This window comes from Gavia stellata, chromosome 11, assembly GCF_030936135.1.
Source record: "Gavia stellata isolate bGavSte3 chromosome 11, bGavSte3.hap2, whole genome shotgun sequence".
Lineage (NCBI taxonomy): Eukaryota > Metazoa > Chordata > Aves > Gaviiformes > Gaviidae > Gavia > Gavia stellata.
The window spans coordinates 11,719,347-11,736,464 of record NC_082604.1 but is presented as its reverse complement, the minus strand read 5'-3'; the positions used below and the strand labels follow the sequence as shown (position 1 = coordinate 11,736,464).

General features: G+C 36.4%; 1 protein-coding gene across 1 annotated transcript in view; it reads left to right on the top strand.

The window, feature by feature from the left end:
* Nucleotides 1–956: 956 nt before the first annotated feature.
* Nucleotides 957–17,118, top strand: part of COL4A4 (collagen type IV alpha 4 chain) — a 71,974-nt gene continuing 55,812 nt past the window's right edge. Inside the window, exons 1-3 of the mRNA XM_059822629.1 lie at nt 957–1,012; nt 3,890–3,929; nt 5,957–6,034. Of these exons, the coding sequence (XP_059678612.1) occupies nt 957–1,012; nt 3,890–3,929; nt 5,957–6,034 (174 nt within the window). The remainder of the gene's footprint in view (nt 1,013–3,889; nt 3,930–5,956; nt 6,035–17,118) is intronic.

The window sequence follows — 17,118 nt, the reverse complement described above, 5'->3', positions numbered from 1 at the left end:
GCTAATACAAAGCAAATGTACCAAATTTCAATTTCTTCTTAATTTTCAGAAGCTGTTTGGGTAATTAAATAATGAGATGGGTAGTGGGCAACAGGAACAAATTTCTGCAAAGTCTAACAGTTTATGACTGCCTTGCATTTTCCATTTGAAGCAATCAGGCCCTGCAGTATTTTATTGCTTCACAGTCTTGCTTATATATAGATATATCTATATAGTATATATATAAAATATATATATTATCTAGGTAACATATCCAGTGATTGTCATCTATCCATGCATATGGATAGAACTCTTGAGCTGAAAATGCATATGGCTTATTCTGCATTCAGAGTAGTCCTTTGCTCAGATGTGCACACAGACATTGGTCCAGCCCAGTTTGCAGAAGATAACTGCTAAGTCTGGTCTTGAAACTATAGCCAATATTTTCTTGATTATTTGTTTTTAAGTTCATTAGGTTTTTACTGTAGGCAGGTGTCACGTTTTTTTTAATGCCTTTAGCTAAAATGGTGGGTGTGATAGCTTTTTAAGAAATAATGATGCAAGATGCTCTTTGTTCATTATTTCAAACACTGAGTGAAGACTATGTCTTTCCTAGGATGAAATCTTGTACCCTTTTTATGCTGATCTGTAATTTCATACATAGTCCCCGTGAAATAATTGGATTGCTGAAAAAATAAAATGCGGCCTAAATAGGAATAATATAATGTAGTGCCAACATAAAGCTGTGCAGTATGACATATGTAAATGGTTAAGACATATTTTGGTTATCTGGTAATTATTCATGTTTGTACATCAGATGTATATTTTAATATAAACAGGTTCAGAGGGGAAAACAACAACAGTGTGGAACAGTGTTTATAGACCATCCACAAACAGAAGGAAATAGAAGACCTGCTGTTTAAAAAAAAAAGAAAGAAAAAAAAAGTGCTGCATATACAAATCCTCAATCAGCGTGAATGGCATTAACAAAGGATTCGTTTGAACGAATTAAGTGGCTTATCACAGCTGCCTGGTGAGTTTTACAAATCACTAAATTTTTTATCTAGAGCCACTAAGCTATCAATTTAACAGTAATAAGAAATCACCAGTTAAATAATTTGTACCCTGTCATAAATTTGACAATCCTATATGATAATTTATTGTATTTGATTTTGATTGCTGGTCTATAAGTTTATACCATTTAAATTTCAGGTACTACACTATTTAAATTGTAGGAAACAGGAACTGTAATTCTGGCTCTGTTTTAAGAGGAAAGATATTCCTACATTCTAGTGATGAACATACTTGGAGAAGAAAAGGTGATGACCAACTCAAACCTGAATGCTTGTCCCAGAATAATTTTGCAGATGAGGGAGAATTTTTAAAAGGCATGAAGAAAACTTTCAGAGACTATGATGGAAATACCTGCTAGCAGCTGTGGCAGGAGTTCTTTCTGGAGGAAAATGATCCTTAGGAGAAGATTAGGATCACTGTGGCCTGGAATTTTCAGAGTGGTGTGTGGGATCAATGATTCCATCTCTATAATATCTTCTAGGAAAAGTCAATCCAATTTTCCTTCTTTATAAAACTTCATGCGTCAGGCTCTTTAGCAATGTGAAATTATGCTTTTCGAGCTGGGAACCTAGCCCAGCAAATGTACCTTGGTTGAACCTGACAACCTCGCTGCTACGCAGTCTTCTGTTGTGCTAATAAGCCTGAACTCTCTCCAGTGTCTTTTTCATGCTTATTTGGTTTGTGCAAACCCAGGCTGCTTGTTATTCAGGTGTTCCCCAATGCAGCAGCTTTCTATCCCAGCCATCTCTCCAAGGTAGCTCTTGCCTTGGTCTTTTTAGTCTGGAGAAGAGAAGACTGAGGAGGGATCTTATTAATGCTTATAAATACTTAAGGGGTGGGTGCCAGGAGGATGGGGCCAGTCTTTTTTCAGTGGTGCCCAGTGACAGGATAAGAGGTAATGGGCACAAACCTGGTCACAGGAAGTTCCATCTAAACATGAGGAGGAACTTCTTTACTTTGAGGGTGGTAGAGCACTGGAACAAGCTGCCCAGAGAGGCTGTGGAGTCTCCTTCTCTGGAGATATTAAAAACTCTCGTGGACGCATTCCTGTGCAATCTGCTCTAGGTGAACCTACTCTGGCAGAGGGGTTGGACTAGATGATCTCCAGAGGTCCCTTCCAACCCCTGTCATTCTGTGATTCTGTGACTTACCTCTAACAGTCTTGTACTGATTTGAGTATGTAGGCAATATCTGTCTGGCTTCAGGAGGCAGGGATTTTGAAATGAGAGAGAACAGTCTGGCAAACACATGCCTGCCCTGTATGACTGGGAAAAGGGGAGACTGCAGCGCTGTGCATCAAGAACAGCATCATCAGATTTCCATTTCAGTTGTGTAAAGGCTTCATGAGAACTTGGCATTTTCTTAAATGAAAAATAACTCACACCTGGCCAACATTGATATGGGAAAAAATATTTACAGAGACTGCCTGCAAGTTCAGAAGCTTAGAAGCAAAAATGGCCTTAAATTAGTAACAATCACAGAAGAAACCAATGCTATTGTCTGCTACCTAGTTGAAGTGTTCTGGTGAAGTTAAATCCTTTCTATGCAAACTTATTTGATGCATTAAAGGATGAACAACTGGGATGCACAAAACTTCTCCACCATTTACTGCTGTAGCAATCTCACATTGTTTAATCAGTCCTTTGTTTCTCATCTAGTAAGAGACAGTATGAGCTTGTGTCTTCAGTTACCACTAACTATTTTCATAAATATTTTGTTTCTGTAAAATCTGTATATTTGAAAAAAAGTAGCAGGCAACATAGGTTTAGAAAGTGTATAAAGTAAATGTACATAAATGGCTAAATTTTGTTAAATTTGTCAGTATTGAATTTATCAGTATATATCAATACATATACCGGTTATATAATTTGCAGTTTGAATCTATGAATAATTAACAAACAGGGAGAGTAATCATGGGTTTGCTGGCACAGTTCTTATTGCTCTGAAGAGTTGACCATGTGAATAACAAAGAATAAATAGAGGTTGATCTCAATAGGACTTTGGGAGATTTACTAAATGCCTAAGTATTAGGGTTGGAGTAATTTTGATCCAGACTTCACTATAGCCTGGAGAATAATACACAGTAGTCTATATGTTATGGCTGTATCTAATTTATAATTTCGTATAATGAGTGAGCACCTTAGCTCTCATTAATAATAATGTTAGTATTAATAATAATAAATAATAATGCTTATTTCCTGTATTGATGCACAAATTTTGGGCTACCTTTTTGTTTTACTTTATCCTCTTTTTTTTGCATGTAGAAATCATAAAAGACATGATTTCAACTTTATAATCCATCACTAGCAATGGTTGACAGAGAGCTGGGCTTCCCCAGCAGCTGTTCTGGAATCATGTCGCCGTTTTGAATGCTGCTTTGCTCCCTGCCTTCTCTTGCTTGCTCTCTGAGCAAAAGAAAACAGCGCTAGCTAACTCATTTTGGGGCAGATGCAGATCACCTCCATCTCTGCTCAATCTTCACCCCATGGTGTCCATAGAGGTGCAGAAATCTGTCTGGAATGGTTCCTCTCTAGCCATTCCTTATTGTGGGATTGGAAATAGGTTACAAGAGTGAAGTTACAATAACTTTTACATGGTCTTATTCATGCCTATCTATACTCAGTCTCACAAATCCAAAAAGACAAACATATATAGCATGTGCTGACCATTTCTTGATGGTGCATACCCCTTATAAATATGCTCTTTTACTATATAATCACCCCAAACATGACTTAATTATGTGTACACACTTCACCCTTTTTAGAGGCTACATTTTTGTGAAGGTTGGATGTTGAAAGTTTAGTTGTAATTGAGCTTTCTCCTTCTTTTAAATCAGGTGGCTGCTGATCATTTTTTCAGCACAAGAAATTGACGGGGTAAGTGACATTGATATTTAGACAGGTGATAGATAAAATGGTGTAGTTCAAACAAGTGACACTATATACACAAAAATGACCTACAGTTCTGTGGGAAAACTGTGGTGTTTCTTTCAGTATTTCTGCAGTTCTAACTTTCCTTTCTGTTCCTGTTGCTCAGCTTAACTATTTTGGAAATTTCTCCTTTGGATTCTTCTAGATTTTAACTTTGGCATCTTTAGATGCTTTTGGGAAGCTGCATGTAAAAAAACCTCTCTCATACACTGAGTCTGTCTCCTTCCTCGTGAAGTCCCTTCAATGGCTCTACATTATAGCATGTATCAAACTCTAGCTTTCAAGCCCTTCTCTATATGTTAGCCTAGATCTTAAACTGGCCTCCTCCATGTCTCTGAAGCCAAAATTTCACATATAATATAGTTTCAATATCTACTTTATTTTCCTCTTTGTACTGTCCTCCATATTAACCTTATGTTTGCAATGCCCTTACTGAAACTTCTTTCAAGTCCGTCCTTTTTGTTTCTTTCAAATATTTAAAAGCTCTTTTTTGTTATTTTTCCCCCAAAGTCATCCCTTTTTAGTTGAGCTGTTGATAATTGAAATAGTTTTTTAAAAATAAATGTGTTCAATTAGAACAAAGGGTAACAGCTTACGTGTCATTAGAAACTTGCATTCCACTGACATTCCAGTAGAGGCAAGTTTTTAATAACTAGGTGAGAGACTAATGTGGAGTTGATTAGTAATTTCATGGGAAATGCAGTGTGTGAAAGAGAAGCAGTCTGTGAGAGAGACCGTCATACCCTCTTGTTCTGAGGTTTGGGAGTACCAGATATTCTAAAAATATTGTAGATCGAAAGAACAGAATTTTTCCTCCTTATCTAATATTTGTCAGTGTTTTCTCCTTGAAAAGTTGAAGTATGAACCTACAGTGTTCTGTTGGTTATTAAAACCAGTAACAAAACAACATCGAGCTTGATAAAAATGGAATCCACACTGAGCAAATATTTTCATGTTATCACTGTTTACTTGTTTACCTAAATTACTCTTAAATCTTTTAAGTCCTTGTTACCCTTTCAAAAAGACTTTGATCATTTATACAAGTTTGATGAAAAAATAACGTCACCTAGTGGTCATTCCAACCATCTAAGTTTATAAATGCGTATAGTGTGTATAATTGGTGTATGTTTAATACTACACTTTGGGAAATAGAAAAGAATAATAAAATCATGTTCACTTACCACACCGTAGTTCTACTCAATTTACATTTTGTTGTGGTTTAGTTTCTCCTTGATTACGCTTTTTTTCCTCATTGCAATTTGATGAAACAAAGTAGTCACTTCTTTGCTATTAAGAGGACAAAGACAGAAAGTTTTAATACAAGAAATAAGTAAATTAATGGTAGGCAGCGCATAATTACACCATGCACATACTTCTGTTTTATTTAATAGGCAAGAATTAAATACAAGGCTTTATTGCTGAGCAGGCTTGTTGCTCTTCACCCTGTTTTGCCTTTTATTGTTTAATTGTAGTTAAACAATCTCCTAACCTAATGTGATGGGTTACAAATTTCACATTTATAAATTAAATTCTGACTCTATTAAAATTTTTTCTAGATGCAGCCTATTTCCTTAGTTGTATTTAGCTGTAATATTTAGCATTACTTAACATAACTTGCAGGTAATGACTTCCACCTTCTACAGCAACAGTAATAAGCTTTTGCTTATTGCTTCTACTTTTCCAGCATGTTTATGCTGATGAGAGGTCCAAGAAGGTTAGGAGGATTTTAAATGTAGTGCTGATGTGTGTATTCTATTAAGCAAGCATTGGAAAAGGTTCATATGTGTCAAGCTGAAGATCTACACAATATTCTGATGTTTGCTCAGAAGGAAACTGATCTGTGGGTATGTAGTTGTAGCCAAATCTTTTGCCTTAAAAATAATCTAATTGGATAATATGTCCAGTTGACAATATATGATGAAGTGATTGTTGTCTGTTGCGTATTGATAAATCCATAAACTTTCAATTTTTAGGGAGGATATGCATATATTGACCCATGTGGGGGACAGGATTGTTCAGTTTGTCGGTGCTTTCCAGAAAAAGGATCAAGAGTAAGTGATGTTTAGAACTAATGATAATTACTATTGTAAATACTGTTCATTTTGTGCATATTGCCATTCTTAAAATCAATATGGTTGACATAAATCCATACATCAATATTCAGACATAAAAAAGTCTGAATATAGCAGACTAGCATAATTCTCTCACTGGTACAAAGTACAGCTATCATCGAAGGAAGTTTGTAAACAAGTTTGCTTGTAAATTAGGTTTGTAATAATTGTGTTAAGGATTCTTTGAGATCAATCTAGTAGTTAGACAAAGGTAATTCTTAATATATATTAAGTTTAGAAATCTATGGTCGTTTTCTACTAAGAGGTTGGTTAAAAGAGAATGTCTATGCCATTTACTAATTTTATGAGAACGTAGGTGTTTCTTATTTGGGTTAGGTGATTCTGGAAAAGCTTGCAGACTTTTCATTTTACTAGCTTAATGCACTAAGTATTAAAAAAAATCTGAATTGTCTTTGCCTTATAAATAATTATAAAACATTGAATGAAGCCAAGACATTTTCATATTGTACACTAAAATTAGTAACTGTGCATGTTGCTATTTGTTAATTGAAATATGGTCCAGTGATGACTAGTTTGTTATCTTCACTGTTCTTTCTCAAAATACATATCTATATAGTGATAGGAAACCATTTAAACGTTTCATAAGGAAAGGACTTATTGAGATACATGCCTTGATTAGTGAACAATTGAAAAATTGTCAGTTAGTGATGGAAATTGTTTTCTTTCAAAGTACTGATGTTAAAGTGTAGGGTTAGAAAGCTTGAACATGATGGATCAGTTTTTAGAAGAGCTGCACGCCCCATTTGTTTGTGTACAACCTGAGTCGGCACAAAAGCAAGACACACCTTTTCCTTCCTGTGCTTTTGCAGTTAGCTGCATGCTTTGCTGTGTCATGATCACTGCCCTGGTGTCCTTGGATCCTATCCTAATCTTCGAGGATTATGTCTATACGAAAGTCCCCCATGCTGTAGGATTTTCATAATAGGAGCCTAGGATGAGCCTATCTCTGTAACACCGTGTTAACAAAAGGGCATCCCAGGAAAAGTATTTTGACTAGCAGCATTGCAGTATCTCCCAGCGCTACTGAATAGACTGTTTTGGATACCAAAAACCTGATCTGAAGTGCTGCTTAAAAACAACTGACTTTGAAACTAGAGGAAATTTCCCTGATTCTAGTTCTCTCTCAGTAGCCTGGAAGTTCTGAATTACATGCCCATAATCAATCAATAATAAATACTCACTGCAGTCGTTACGGCTCTTTCCTAAGCTGTCCTCCCCACCACAGGTAAACTGAACTATGATTCATGTATTTGCAGTTAGTTTTCTAAATACTTTCAAGGATCTGGACCTAAGTGCCAAATGGAAGTGTAATAAACATTTAAAAATAAATTCAATGTCATTATGCAAATATAAGTCTGAGAATTGCACCATTTTCAGAAACAGCTCTGAAATACATATGCACACTGATGGATAAAGTCTGTCCAATGTAATATGAATTACATTTCATGCAGTCATTTCTATTGATCAATATGCAAGAAATAGAAGTAGTTATCAGACCCTACATGAAATATGGCTTAACTAAACACCACTTCAGTTAGATAGTTGCAAATATTTTCTATACTAATGTATGGTGATATATTATTTTCTATAGGATTACTTAATCTTTTCTTCATCCTACAATCCTGTTGATTTCTAAACTCTGCCTTTACACTCTGACACACTAACTTTGCTTTCCTGGCTTTTGTGGAGACTTCCCATTACAAAATAAAAGATTTGTTTATCTTATAGTTAGCTTCCTAGAATGCAAAACATCTATTTTATCTACTTTTCTGTCTGAATCCTGCTCCCAGGCTGATTCCTCAGAGTTTTGCATCTTCCTCAATCCTGTCTTTAAAGTGCAAGAAATAAATGATCATTGAAAGCCTCTGGCATTGTACAGTATGCAAGCTTAAAATTTCAGAAGTGTACAGTTTATTAAATAATCCTTCTCTGTAAAGAAGTTGAGATAAGGGCAACAGTATAAATTTGGTTGCCTAGCACCATATTTTTTCCTTTTTCACTATTTAGCACAGGCTAGCTGTCAAAATTAAGGATGAGCTGGCCCCCTCAGCAAACATTTGCTGAAAGCACAAAAAGATTTAGAAAATTCATGAACTTGCTGGCAAAAGGCAATGGAACAATAATACCGTCCAGACCACCTGGAAAGCCAACCTTATAGCAGCTCTGAAAGTTAACAAGTCTTTATTCAGCTCTGTTAAACCAATTGCAGTATCAGGGGCTGAATGAGAAAGACAGCATTTGAGTGAACTACATCAGTATATGTATTGAACTACATTGATATACGTAGCCCAATCCACCTATTTTTTATTTTTATTTGTTGTTTATTTTTTAATCTCTTTTACCACAAGGAGTCAGATGTAGGGTACTCCCTTCATGACCTTCCATTGAACATGGTAATCTAAGACTTACAGGGGAGCAAGGGCAAATTGTATCATTATTGTACGGCTAAGGTATTATGTGTGTTAGAAACACACAAGGTCATACCTATTATGAATTGATTAAACATGTTATTCAAACTCTTCCAAGAACTGCAACCAAATCCTTCATTAGACTAGCTGGAACATGACCGTTCGTATGTTATTCTGAATCTTTGTTGTTGGCTGAATACTTCCAAATACAGTTCCAGTTTTAATGGAAAGTTTGTTAACTTCTATCTCCCCTAAAAAATGCACTGGGGAAGAAGCTATTTAGCAAAGTGCATTATTTGTAATACACCTGGTGGAATGCATAGGAATTATTATCCATAGGAAAGATGCTCATTGTATCATGATTTAGACTTTGTGCTAGATAGATGTCATAGGTTCAACTTACAAGTGATAGTTTAACATCTGAATAAGAACCTAAGCAGTTTGTTTCGCACATTGTTAGTGGTCTTCTCTACACACTAATGAAAAGAAGATTTTTGGAGAAGTCAGAATATCTATCTGCTGATAAAACAGCAGTTGTATAGTTTCAAAGTTTAAGTGTGCCCATCTGATAAGGTTTTCCCTTTGTCAGTAGACTGTGAGGAAAATATTGTTGCTAGTTTCATTTGAGGGATTTTTGTTTACATATAAAACACCATGACAGGTGTTTGATGACATTGCCATTTTACAGATTTTAGAATGTTACCTTCCTTTTTAGACTTTCAGTGGAAGCATTGCCCACTGGAAATTTAGCTAGTAAACTGAAGAAACAGGTTATTTCTATGTTTGGAGCAGACTTATAGTCAATCCATAACAAAGATTTCTACTAAAATTAGGGTAGAACAAAAGTCTTGGAGCTGATATAAATCAGCTTTGTTTATTTGTAATTACCAGTGACAAGTGAAGTGTGTTCACATTTTGTAAAACTAAAAACATTTTAAGCAGTGTATGACATAACTGTAGCCCTTACCCTTAATGTCTCTCCACCAAGATAGTAAAAAACTAGGGGAATAAGAGAACAGACACCTAAAATTAAAGTCCTAAATATATTTAGGTTTATGAGTTAAGTAGAATGGCTGTCGAGTGTAGTATACTCTGAAGTTTCCATAGGAAAGTAGGACCTCAAATCTTGCCCTACTCTCTTTTGCATAATGACCTTTCTATCATTTTTTTTGGATGCAGTTTAAGTATGATTAATTAAAGCTGTAGTTACCAGGGCAGTGTAAGAAAACTGTGCAGCTGACTGTGAATGCAATGGGAATTAAGATTTTGCCTTCTAGTTCCCCATCTGAAAATCTTTTAAAAGTCAACATAGAAGCCTTCTTCATTGTTAAGTGGACAAGATATTTGAGGTTTTAGCTAAAGAAAGTATGATCATGGGAGTAAGAAAAGGAAACTGCCATGGCCGTACTTTAATGTATTGAAATTGGGCAAGTTGGAAGAAAAGTAGAAGCAAATAGCTGAACTTTTATTTAATATTTATATAAAAACAGTATATTTAGGCATTGGTTGCTATATTGGGTTTTGGAAGAGCTTGTCTACCTGTCATTTTTTATTTCTCTCGACCTTAGATAACTCTGTGCTTTAAACAGATTTGCACTACTATTCATTAGCAAGAAATCACTGTCTGAAAAACTTTCTAGTCACTATTGCTAGTAGTGTGTCCCGTTCTGATATCATTACAGTTGTCCACATCACAATGAAAGTTCGGCTTCTGTTTAATTGGGATTACAGCCTTGTTGGAATTAGTTTTACATTATACTATTTATCTCTTGATCTCATGTCACAACTCAAAAGGACTATTTCTTCCACAGGACACCATTGAAATGTGCTGTTAAATCTCTTTGCGCATACTGTGTGCTGCTATACAAATTCATTTAAGAGCTATAGAACAGATAAATGAGGGGAGAAAGTCATTAGTGAAAGTATATACGCCATTAAGCATTCTACATGATTTATTGCCAGCCTGGAACAACTGAGACTTTCTCCTGCCTCTTCTTTCCCAGTCAAGATATGTGGTCTTCCAGTAGGCAGCAGCAGTCAATGTTTTTCATTAGAGGCAAACAGCAACTTCATTGTTTCAGATATTTTTCCCCTTTTCCTCCTTGGTCTCCCATAAAGCCCATGATTTTAATTTTCTCCTGATATGTCCAACAGACAGTGAAACCCTTCCTCCATTTCCTCCTCTTTCTCTAACTTGGGAAGTCATTTCCTTGATAACTCCAGCAGTGTTGTATCAGAGGCCTCCAAAAATGCTGGCTGCTCTAACAGAATTTAGATAGTTAAAAAAATGTTTGCAGTTAGCACTGACCGATTGTAAACCTGTCCTGTGCCGACCCCGGAGTTTAATCCCATTCAATTCCTTTGGCTTTGTTTATAGAGTTAAGTAGATTTAGAAAGCAAGTGTCTATTCATGACCCAGCCTGATGTAGCTTCTATGAGATCATGTGAAATGCCTGGAGCAAAGTGAATAATAGATATAACTCAGCAAGACCGATGTTCATTCTTTTGCAGATGAAGCGAGTGGCCTGTTTTCGTGCTAGTGTAAGAGAGAACCTAGCAAGCAGCAATCTAAGAGGAAGGTCTCACATTTTCTGGCATATGAGGTGTAATGAGTAAGCATTCACAAGAGATGTTAAGTCAGTTAGTTGTCATAGGTAAGTTAGAAAGTCAGCTGATATATACTTCAGGGCAGTGGGGTAAGAATGGTGAAATTTAACTCTATAGTAGGTCTGTCTTCTGGCATCACTTCTCTTGTAGCATCTCCTTAATAGATCTTGGGGGTTGTCACATGTCCCTAGTAGATCCTGTGGGTTAACTGAGTCCGATTTGCAGCACAGGGTAAACATATTTAATATTCACTAACTGGCAAATTGTGCAAATTCTGTGTGCTTTGGGGAGTAAGAGGCATTTATTAAATCACACTTTTTTGCATGTCGGTATGCAATGGCAGTCTGTCATTCACATGGAATATCCAGCACTTGTATTTGAATTTTCAAGCTGCACACTCAGGAAATGAATAAGTAAAATCCATCTATTTGATCTCAAATACATGTGCTTAGTTGAATCCACTATCAGAGATGTATGCACACTAGCATCTGAGGAAATCCAGGTCTCTCCCACTTTTTGCCTCATACTTTTTGATCATTTTTCCCAGTATATTAGCTATGATACAGTTTTAAAATAGAAGATTCCTGAGACCAGTTCTACATTTCTATTGCATTTCACTTACATTCGTTGAAAACCACAGAAAAACAGACCTAGAGAAATGAGACCCCTAAATCTAGATCTGAAGCAGAGCACACATTTTTTTATAACTGGGCAGAGCAGTAGGCAGTTCTCTGGCTCCAGAAGTTAGGATTGGAACTGGTAATGAATGGAGCCTGCTTACCAGAATGTGGAATAGGAATAGGCTCACTCCATTCTCCTCACTGTAAGGTCTCTTTGAGGCTGTTCTTCATATACGATGTCCAGCTACAGCATCTGTAAATTAGCATTTTTTGTATTAGACATATTTCCAAATTTTTCAAAAGTTTGGATCTTGTTAAATTATCCCTCCTTTTGTTCTTGAGCATCTTTTTTTCCATAATACTTTTGGTTCCCCTGTCCCACCATACTAAAAATAGTGTTTTTCTCAGTTGCTGCAGATTGGCAAGCTTTTCCACATCAGGCAAGATAAAACTCTACAAAATAATTCTTTTTCATAGATTTGAATCAACCAAAAATTGCCAATCAGTGACTTGTTTCAATAAAATTAATCAGAGCAAAAGTTAATTTTACAATATGAGCTAATCTGATGTTAATTATTTGTGGTCTAAAATGCTCTATTTGCAGCTTTCTGCTTTTAACCATTAAGAGTGTTTCTTAAGAGTTTCAGTGCCAAATTAGGTCCTGTTCAGTGTTTGTTTAACACAATAGTGACACCCACTGGCTTATTGGATACTTTTTCTTTTCATGGTTGCACAGAGTTAAAACGCAAAACAAAGTACACCATGAAAAATGTTTTCAGCACTTCACAGTGATTTGTTGTGCTTCAGTGAAGTATCACTGTGAATACTAAGCTGCATCATCAGGTACTATGTTCCTGTAGCATACTGGATCATTGAAAAATATGATAAAAGAGCACAGAATTTTCCAGTAGTTTGCAGCATGATCCAGATGCTGAGAAAAGTCAAGCACTAAGAGTTACTACCGCATTTAATTGGCTCAAAATCTGACTGTAAAAAGAAGTTATCTAATACTGAAAAGTTATTATGCAATCTGCTGTTTCTGAACAAACTGAGAATAAAGTACATGCCATACACTAGTCTGACCCTCACTCACTGTTTAACCCACAGTCACAGAAAAATTTCCTCTATTAAGGACAAGAGACTGGATTTAATGCCAAGTTGTGTGTTTTCTGAGATTTTTCTCATCTTGATAAAGTTAATATTTAGAAGGTTTATTCTGGAGCCTTGACTTACAGTGAAAATGGTTTTGGTACCAGTCCTACACAGTTACAGTGGAGGAGTGGAAAATTCCCAGAATGGACACCCGTACAAGCCCTGGAAGCTGTGGCTTTGCTGTGTAATAGACTTGCTTTTCCAAAAGGGGAGAGGACATGGGTGGAGCTTAGAGTAGCAGCAGATGCTCCCACCTCACTAAAGCAAATTACAAAAGAAAACATCTGTCTGCAAATGCCTTTGTGTGCACTCCTCTCTTGCCCCCAAACTGCTCTAATTTCCTCCCTTTCTCCGTCCTCCTGCTGGTAAAATGAGAAAGACCGGTTACAAGCCAGAGCCTAGTGCAGAATGAGAAAAAGCACTGTATATTTGCCCACAATCTGATTCTGTGGAGTTGCTGAGCATTTTCATTTTTGTTCATGTGAACAGAAGGTAAATGCATTTCACATATCACTGGTACATCCACATAGCCTGTAACATAGGATACTGTCATAATTGAAGGAAATAACTGGACTTCTTTTGACTTTATTGGTAATAAGAAGCAAGACAGAATTCACTCTAATAGCATGAACCAGTTTTTTTTTACTTCCAATTAAGATTCCTTTAAAACCTTTTGCTTTCAGACAATTAAGTGCTCAGGGCACTCTAAAAATCAGGTGCTCTTCGGTGTCTCAGGCAACCAAAAAAAGTAATTCCAAATAATATTGGCCATTGCCTTTTCCAAACAGTATTAAATACTTTGCTGCATGATTCTGAAGTATTTGCAGTCTTAGTCTTAGGAAGCATACTTAATAAAAAAAAATAGTCTTGTTTTGTCAAAAGTCAGTTTCTTACTGCAGGTCAAGCCCAGAATATGCTAAAATAACAGAACGTAGTCTTGGCTTGGGTAGTTCCTGACCTAGATAATTAACAAGGCATTGAAATCCTAAAGGAATTTATTGGCATCAGGTGGCAGAACAGGCATAATATTCTGTTCATTTTAACTGAGCTAATTTGCCATTTCCACATGAGCATGACTACCTTCATCCTCTTTATTTGTACAGCTGTCCTGAGACTGTAATGCTGTGGTAGTCACATTGGATGAGCACAAATAATAGATGTGATAATAGTTGTTATGACATGGTACCAATTTGGTCTTAACAAAGCTCTCAGTCATTATCAGTCTTTGAGCTGAAAGAAAGAGAGACAATCCACCAGCTTCACATGGCATGCTAAAGTTGTATCAGCTGTCAAAGCTATTGTGAATTCTGGATTCAGTGACTCTGTTTTATGATTTCTCTACCTCCTACTGAAGACATAAACCGTGGAGTCAATTACATTCTCAGGGTAGCAACTAACGAAGACATTTTATCAGCCTAAAGGACTACATGTTCTGGAATTGTTTATTGGTTAATTATGATGGATAATTACCATAGAATTCATACAGTGTCTCAGCTTGTTTTCTGAGTACTATCAAAATCATGTTTCTTCAACTGTCCAAAGGATATAACATGATTTGAAAATTTTCTCTTTCGACTCTTGAATGCGGAGCATATACATTATGTATTAAAAATGTTAAAGTTGCTGCAGAAACTTGTTGTTAACGAAAGGCATTGTTAAGACAAAGGCATTAAAGAATTAGTGAGAAATGCCTTATGCATTTTTTTCCTGCTCATGAATGTTGCATTTTGCATGGTAACAGCTAGTTTAGTGTACTAAAAAAATGTACCGCATCCGCTAGAATGAATGGTTCAAACAGTTGTATTTTACTACATTATTAGTCTCATTCATTTCACTTCTCTTATACTCAAAATTATGCTTTAAGTAAAATGCTGTCCAGTCTTTTTTTTTAAATACCCCAGTATTTAAAGGGTGTAATAGCTGCTTTAAGAGTAGTTCAATTCAGTTTTACAACAGAGGATGTGCAAGGCACTGCCAATAGACAGGCTGCAATTGTTCATGCAAGCAAATACTCAAATTAAACACCCAGAATCTGAATGTCCATTCATTGGACATCCATCCAAGGATGCAGAATCAGCAGATTTTAATACTAGTAGCCCTTAATTTGCGTAATATTTTACACTGCTCAAATTATGGTCTCAAGAAAATTGTAACTGTTGCTGAAGACAACATGCTAATTCTGCCCTGGAACTTTTGCCAGTGACTTCACTGGAAGCAGGATCAAGGTTTAAGTGAGAGGAGCCAGTAAAGACAAATGGAATATGAATTATATTACCATACTTTTTCAGGTAGTCCTTATTTTTAAGCATAGGACCTCTTTTTCCTAGCCTCTGGACTAAATTCCTGTTCCTAGCTTCAGGGCCAGTGGTGATCCAGTCCTGCTTCCAGCACAGCATAAGCCTATAGTATGTTCCTGTTCCAAGCATGTAGTAAGTTACCTTCTCATTACTCTGTTTCTTTGCTGTTTTGATTGGATGATGCATACCATACATTTTTCGCTTCATGTCCAACTGTCAAATCACATTGATTTTATTGACATATTTTAAAAGACAAATAGAGAATAAATAAAAAGAGGTTTAGGTCCCTGCTTGCAATTCACAAGATAAGATTTTGTTCAGACAGATTCAGTCTGTTGAAATGTTTACACTGGAAAGCAAGCAATTCAGTTCTGTTGCTTCAACATAATTTGACTCCTGAAGCTAACATATCTGCTTACAATCACCTTTGATTTCTGTCATTTTGTTTTCCTTCAATCCATTCATAGAAATAAACGTATGGTCTGTCATTTCTGTGAATGGAGGTTGCACTGAAATATCCTTTACTGCCCTCACATAGTCTTAGAGCCATATGCTTTTCTCAGGAATGCATGGGGCTCCATTTTGCTCTCTTTTTTAATAATGTGGTATAATTGATTGATGAATTCTGAAAAGAATGCAAAACACCCTTCAGTTGGGAAACAAGTTATAGCTAAACAAAGATAATGATACAGAATGAAAAAGATGAGTAAGAGAAATAAAGACCTGTAAATACATAGATTTTGTAGGGTTAAAGTGTAGACAGCTCACATGTGAAGTCTGATTAGAAAGCTTGCTTTATTCAGCACTTTGAATCTCTGATTTAATAGTTGTTCAGCAGCACAGACCAAAAACTGCCACAAATCTAAAACAACTCTACAACAATGCTATAGACTGAAAAATCCAGCTGGCATGGGAAGTATTTTTACTTCAGGAGAATATCACAGAATCACTAAGGCTGGAAAAGACCTGTAAGATCATCAAGTCCAACCATATTGAAAAAAAAAAACACCCACAAAAAACCCCAACACACACACCCCCACAAAAAAACCAAAACCACCCACAAACCACAAAACACACCACAACCCACACCAAAACAACCCACCCACACCACACAGCACCATGCCCATCAAGCCACATCCCACAATGCCACATCCACACGCTCCTTGAACACCTCCAGTGATGGTGACTCTACCACCTCCCTGGGCAGCCTGTTCCAATGTTTCACCACTCTCTCAGTAAAGAACTTTTTCCTAATATCCAGCCTAAACCTCCCCTGGCGCAACCTGAGGCCATTTCCTCTTGTCCCGTCACTTGTCACTTGGGAGAAGAGACCAACACCCACCTCTCTGCAACCCCCTTTAAGGTAGTTGTAGAGAGCGATAAGGTCTCCCCTCAGCCTCCTCAGTAATATATATTACTTTGGAAAAGTTAGAGAAATTCATGGAGATGGTCTGTGTGGTACTGTAGGTACAGATACTCAATTTAGAACTATTTATATATAAATGACATTCTGCAACATCCCAAACCATTTTCACACAATCTATTAAAATTGATATTTTCTGTAAATATGTTGGCTAATAACTATAATTTTTTTCTGCAGGAAACTTCACAAATTTTAAATAAGGCATTAAGATCTGAGAGTGATCACGGAAGATATGTGAGCTAGAAAAACTTAAGATAATTAGCATACAGCATGACTTAAAAGAAAGAGGAAACTCTCTTGATTTGTTCTTAGTGTGTACAAAGTCCCTTTGTCTAAAATGAGCCAGCACTTCTCTGGTGGCAAAAATATGATGCTCAGTGGAGTCTTATGCTTGCAGAAGGTAATACTTACATTGGTACAGCCAGGAAGACTTGCAATTTATCCCAGGCATCTCAGAGAGGTGGTGCGGGAGACCTGATAGAAATGAAAAGAAATT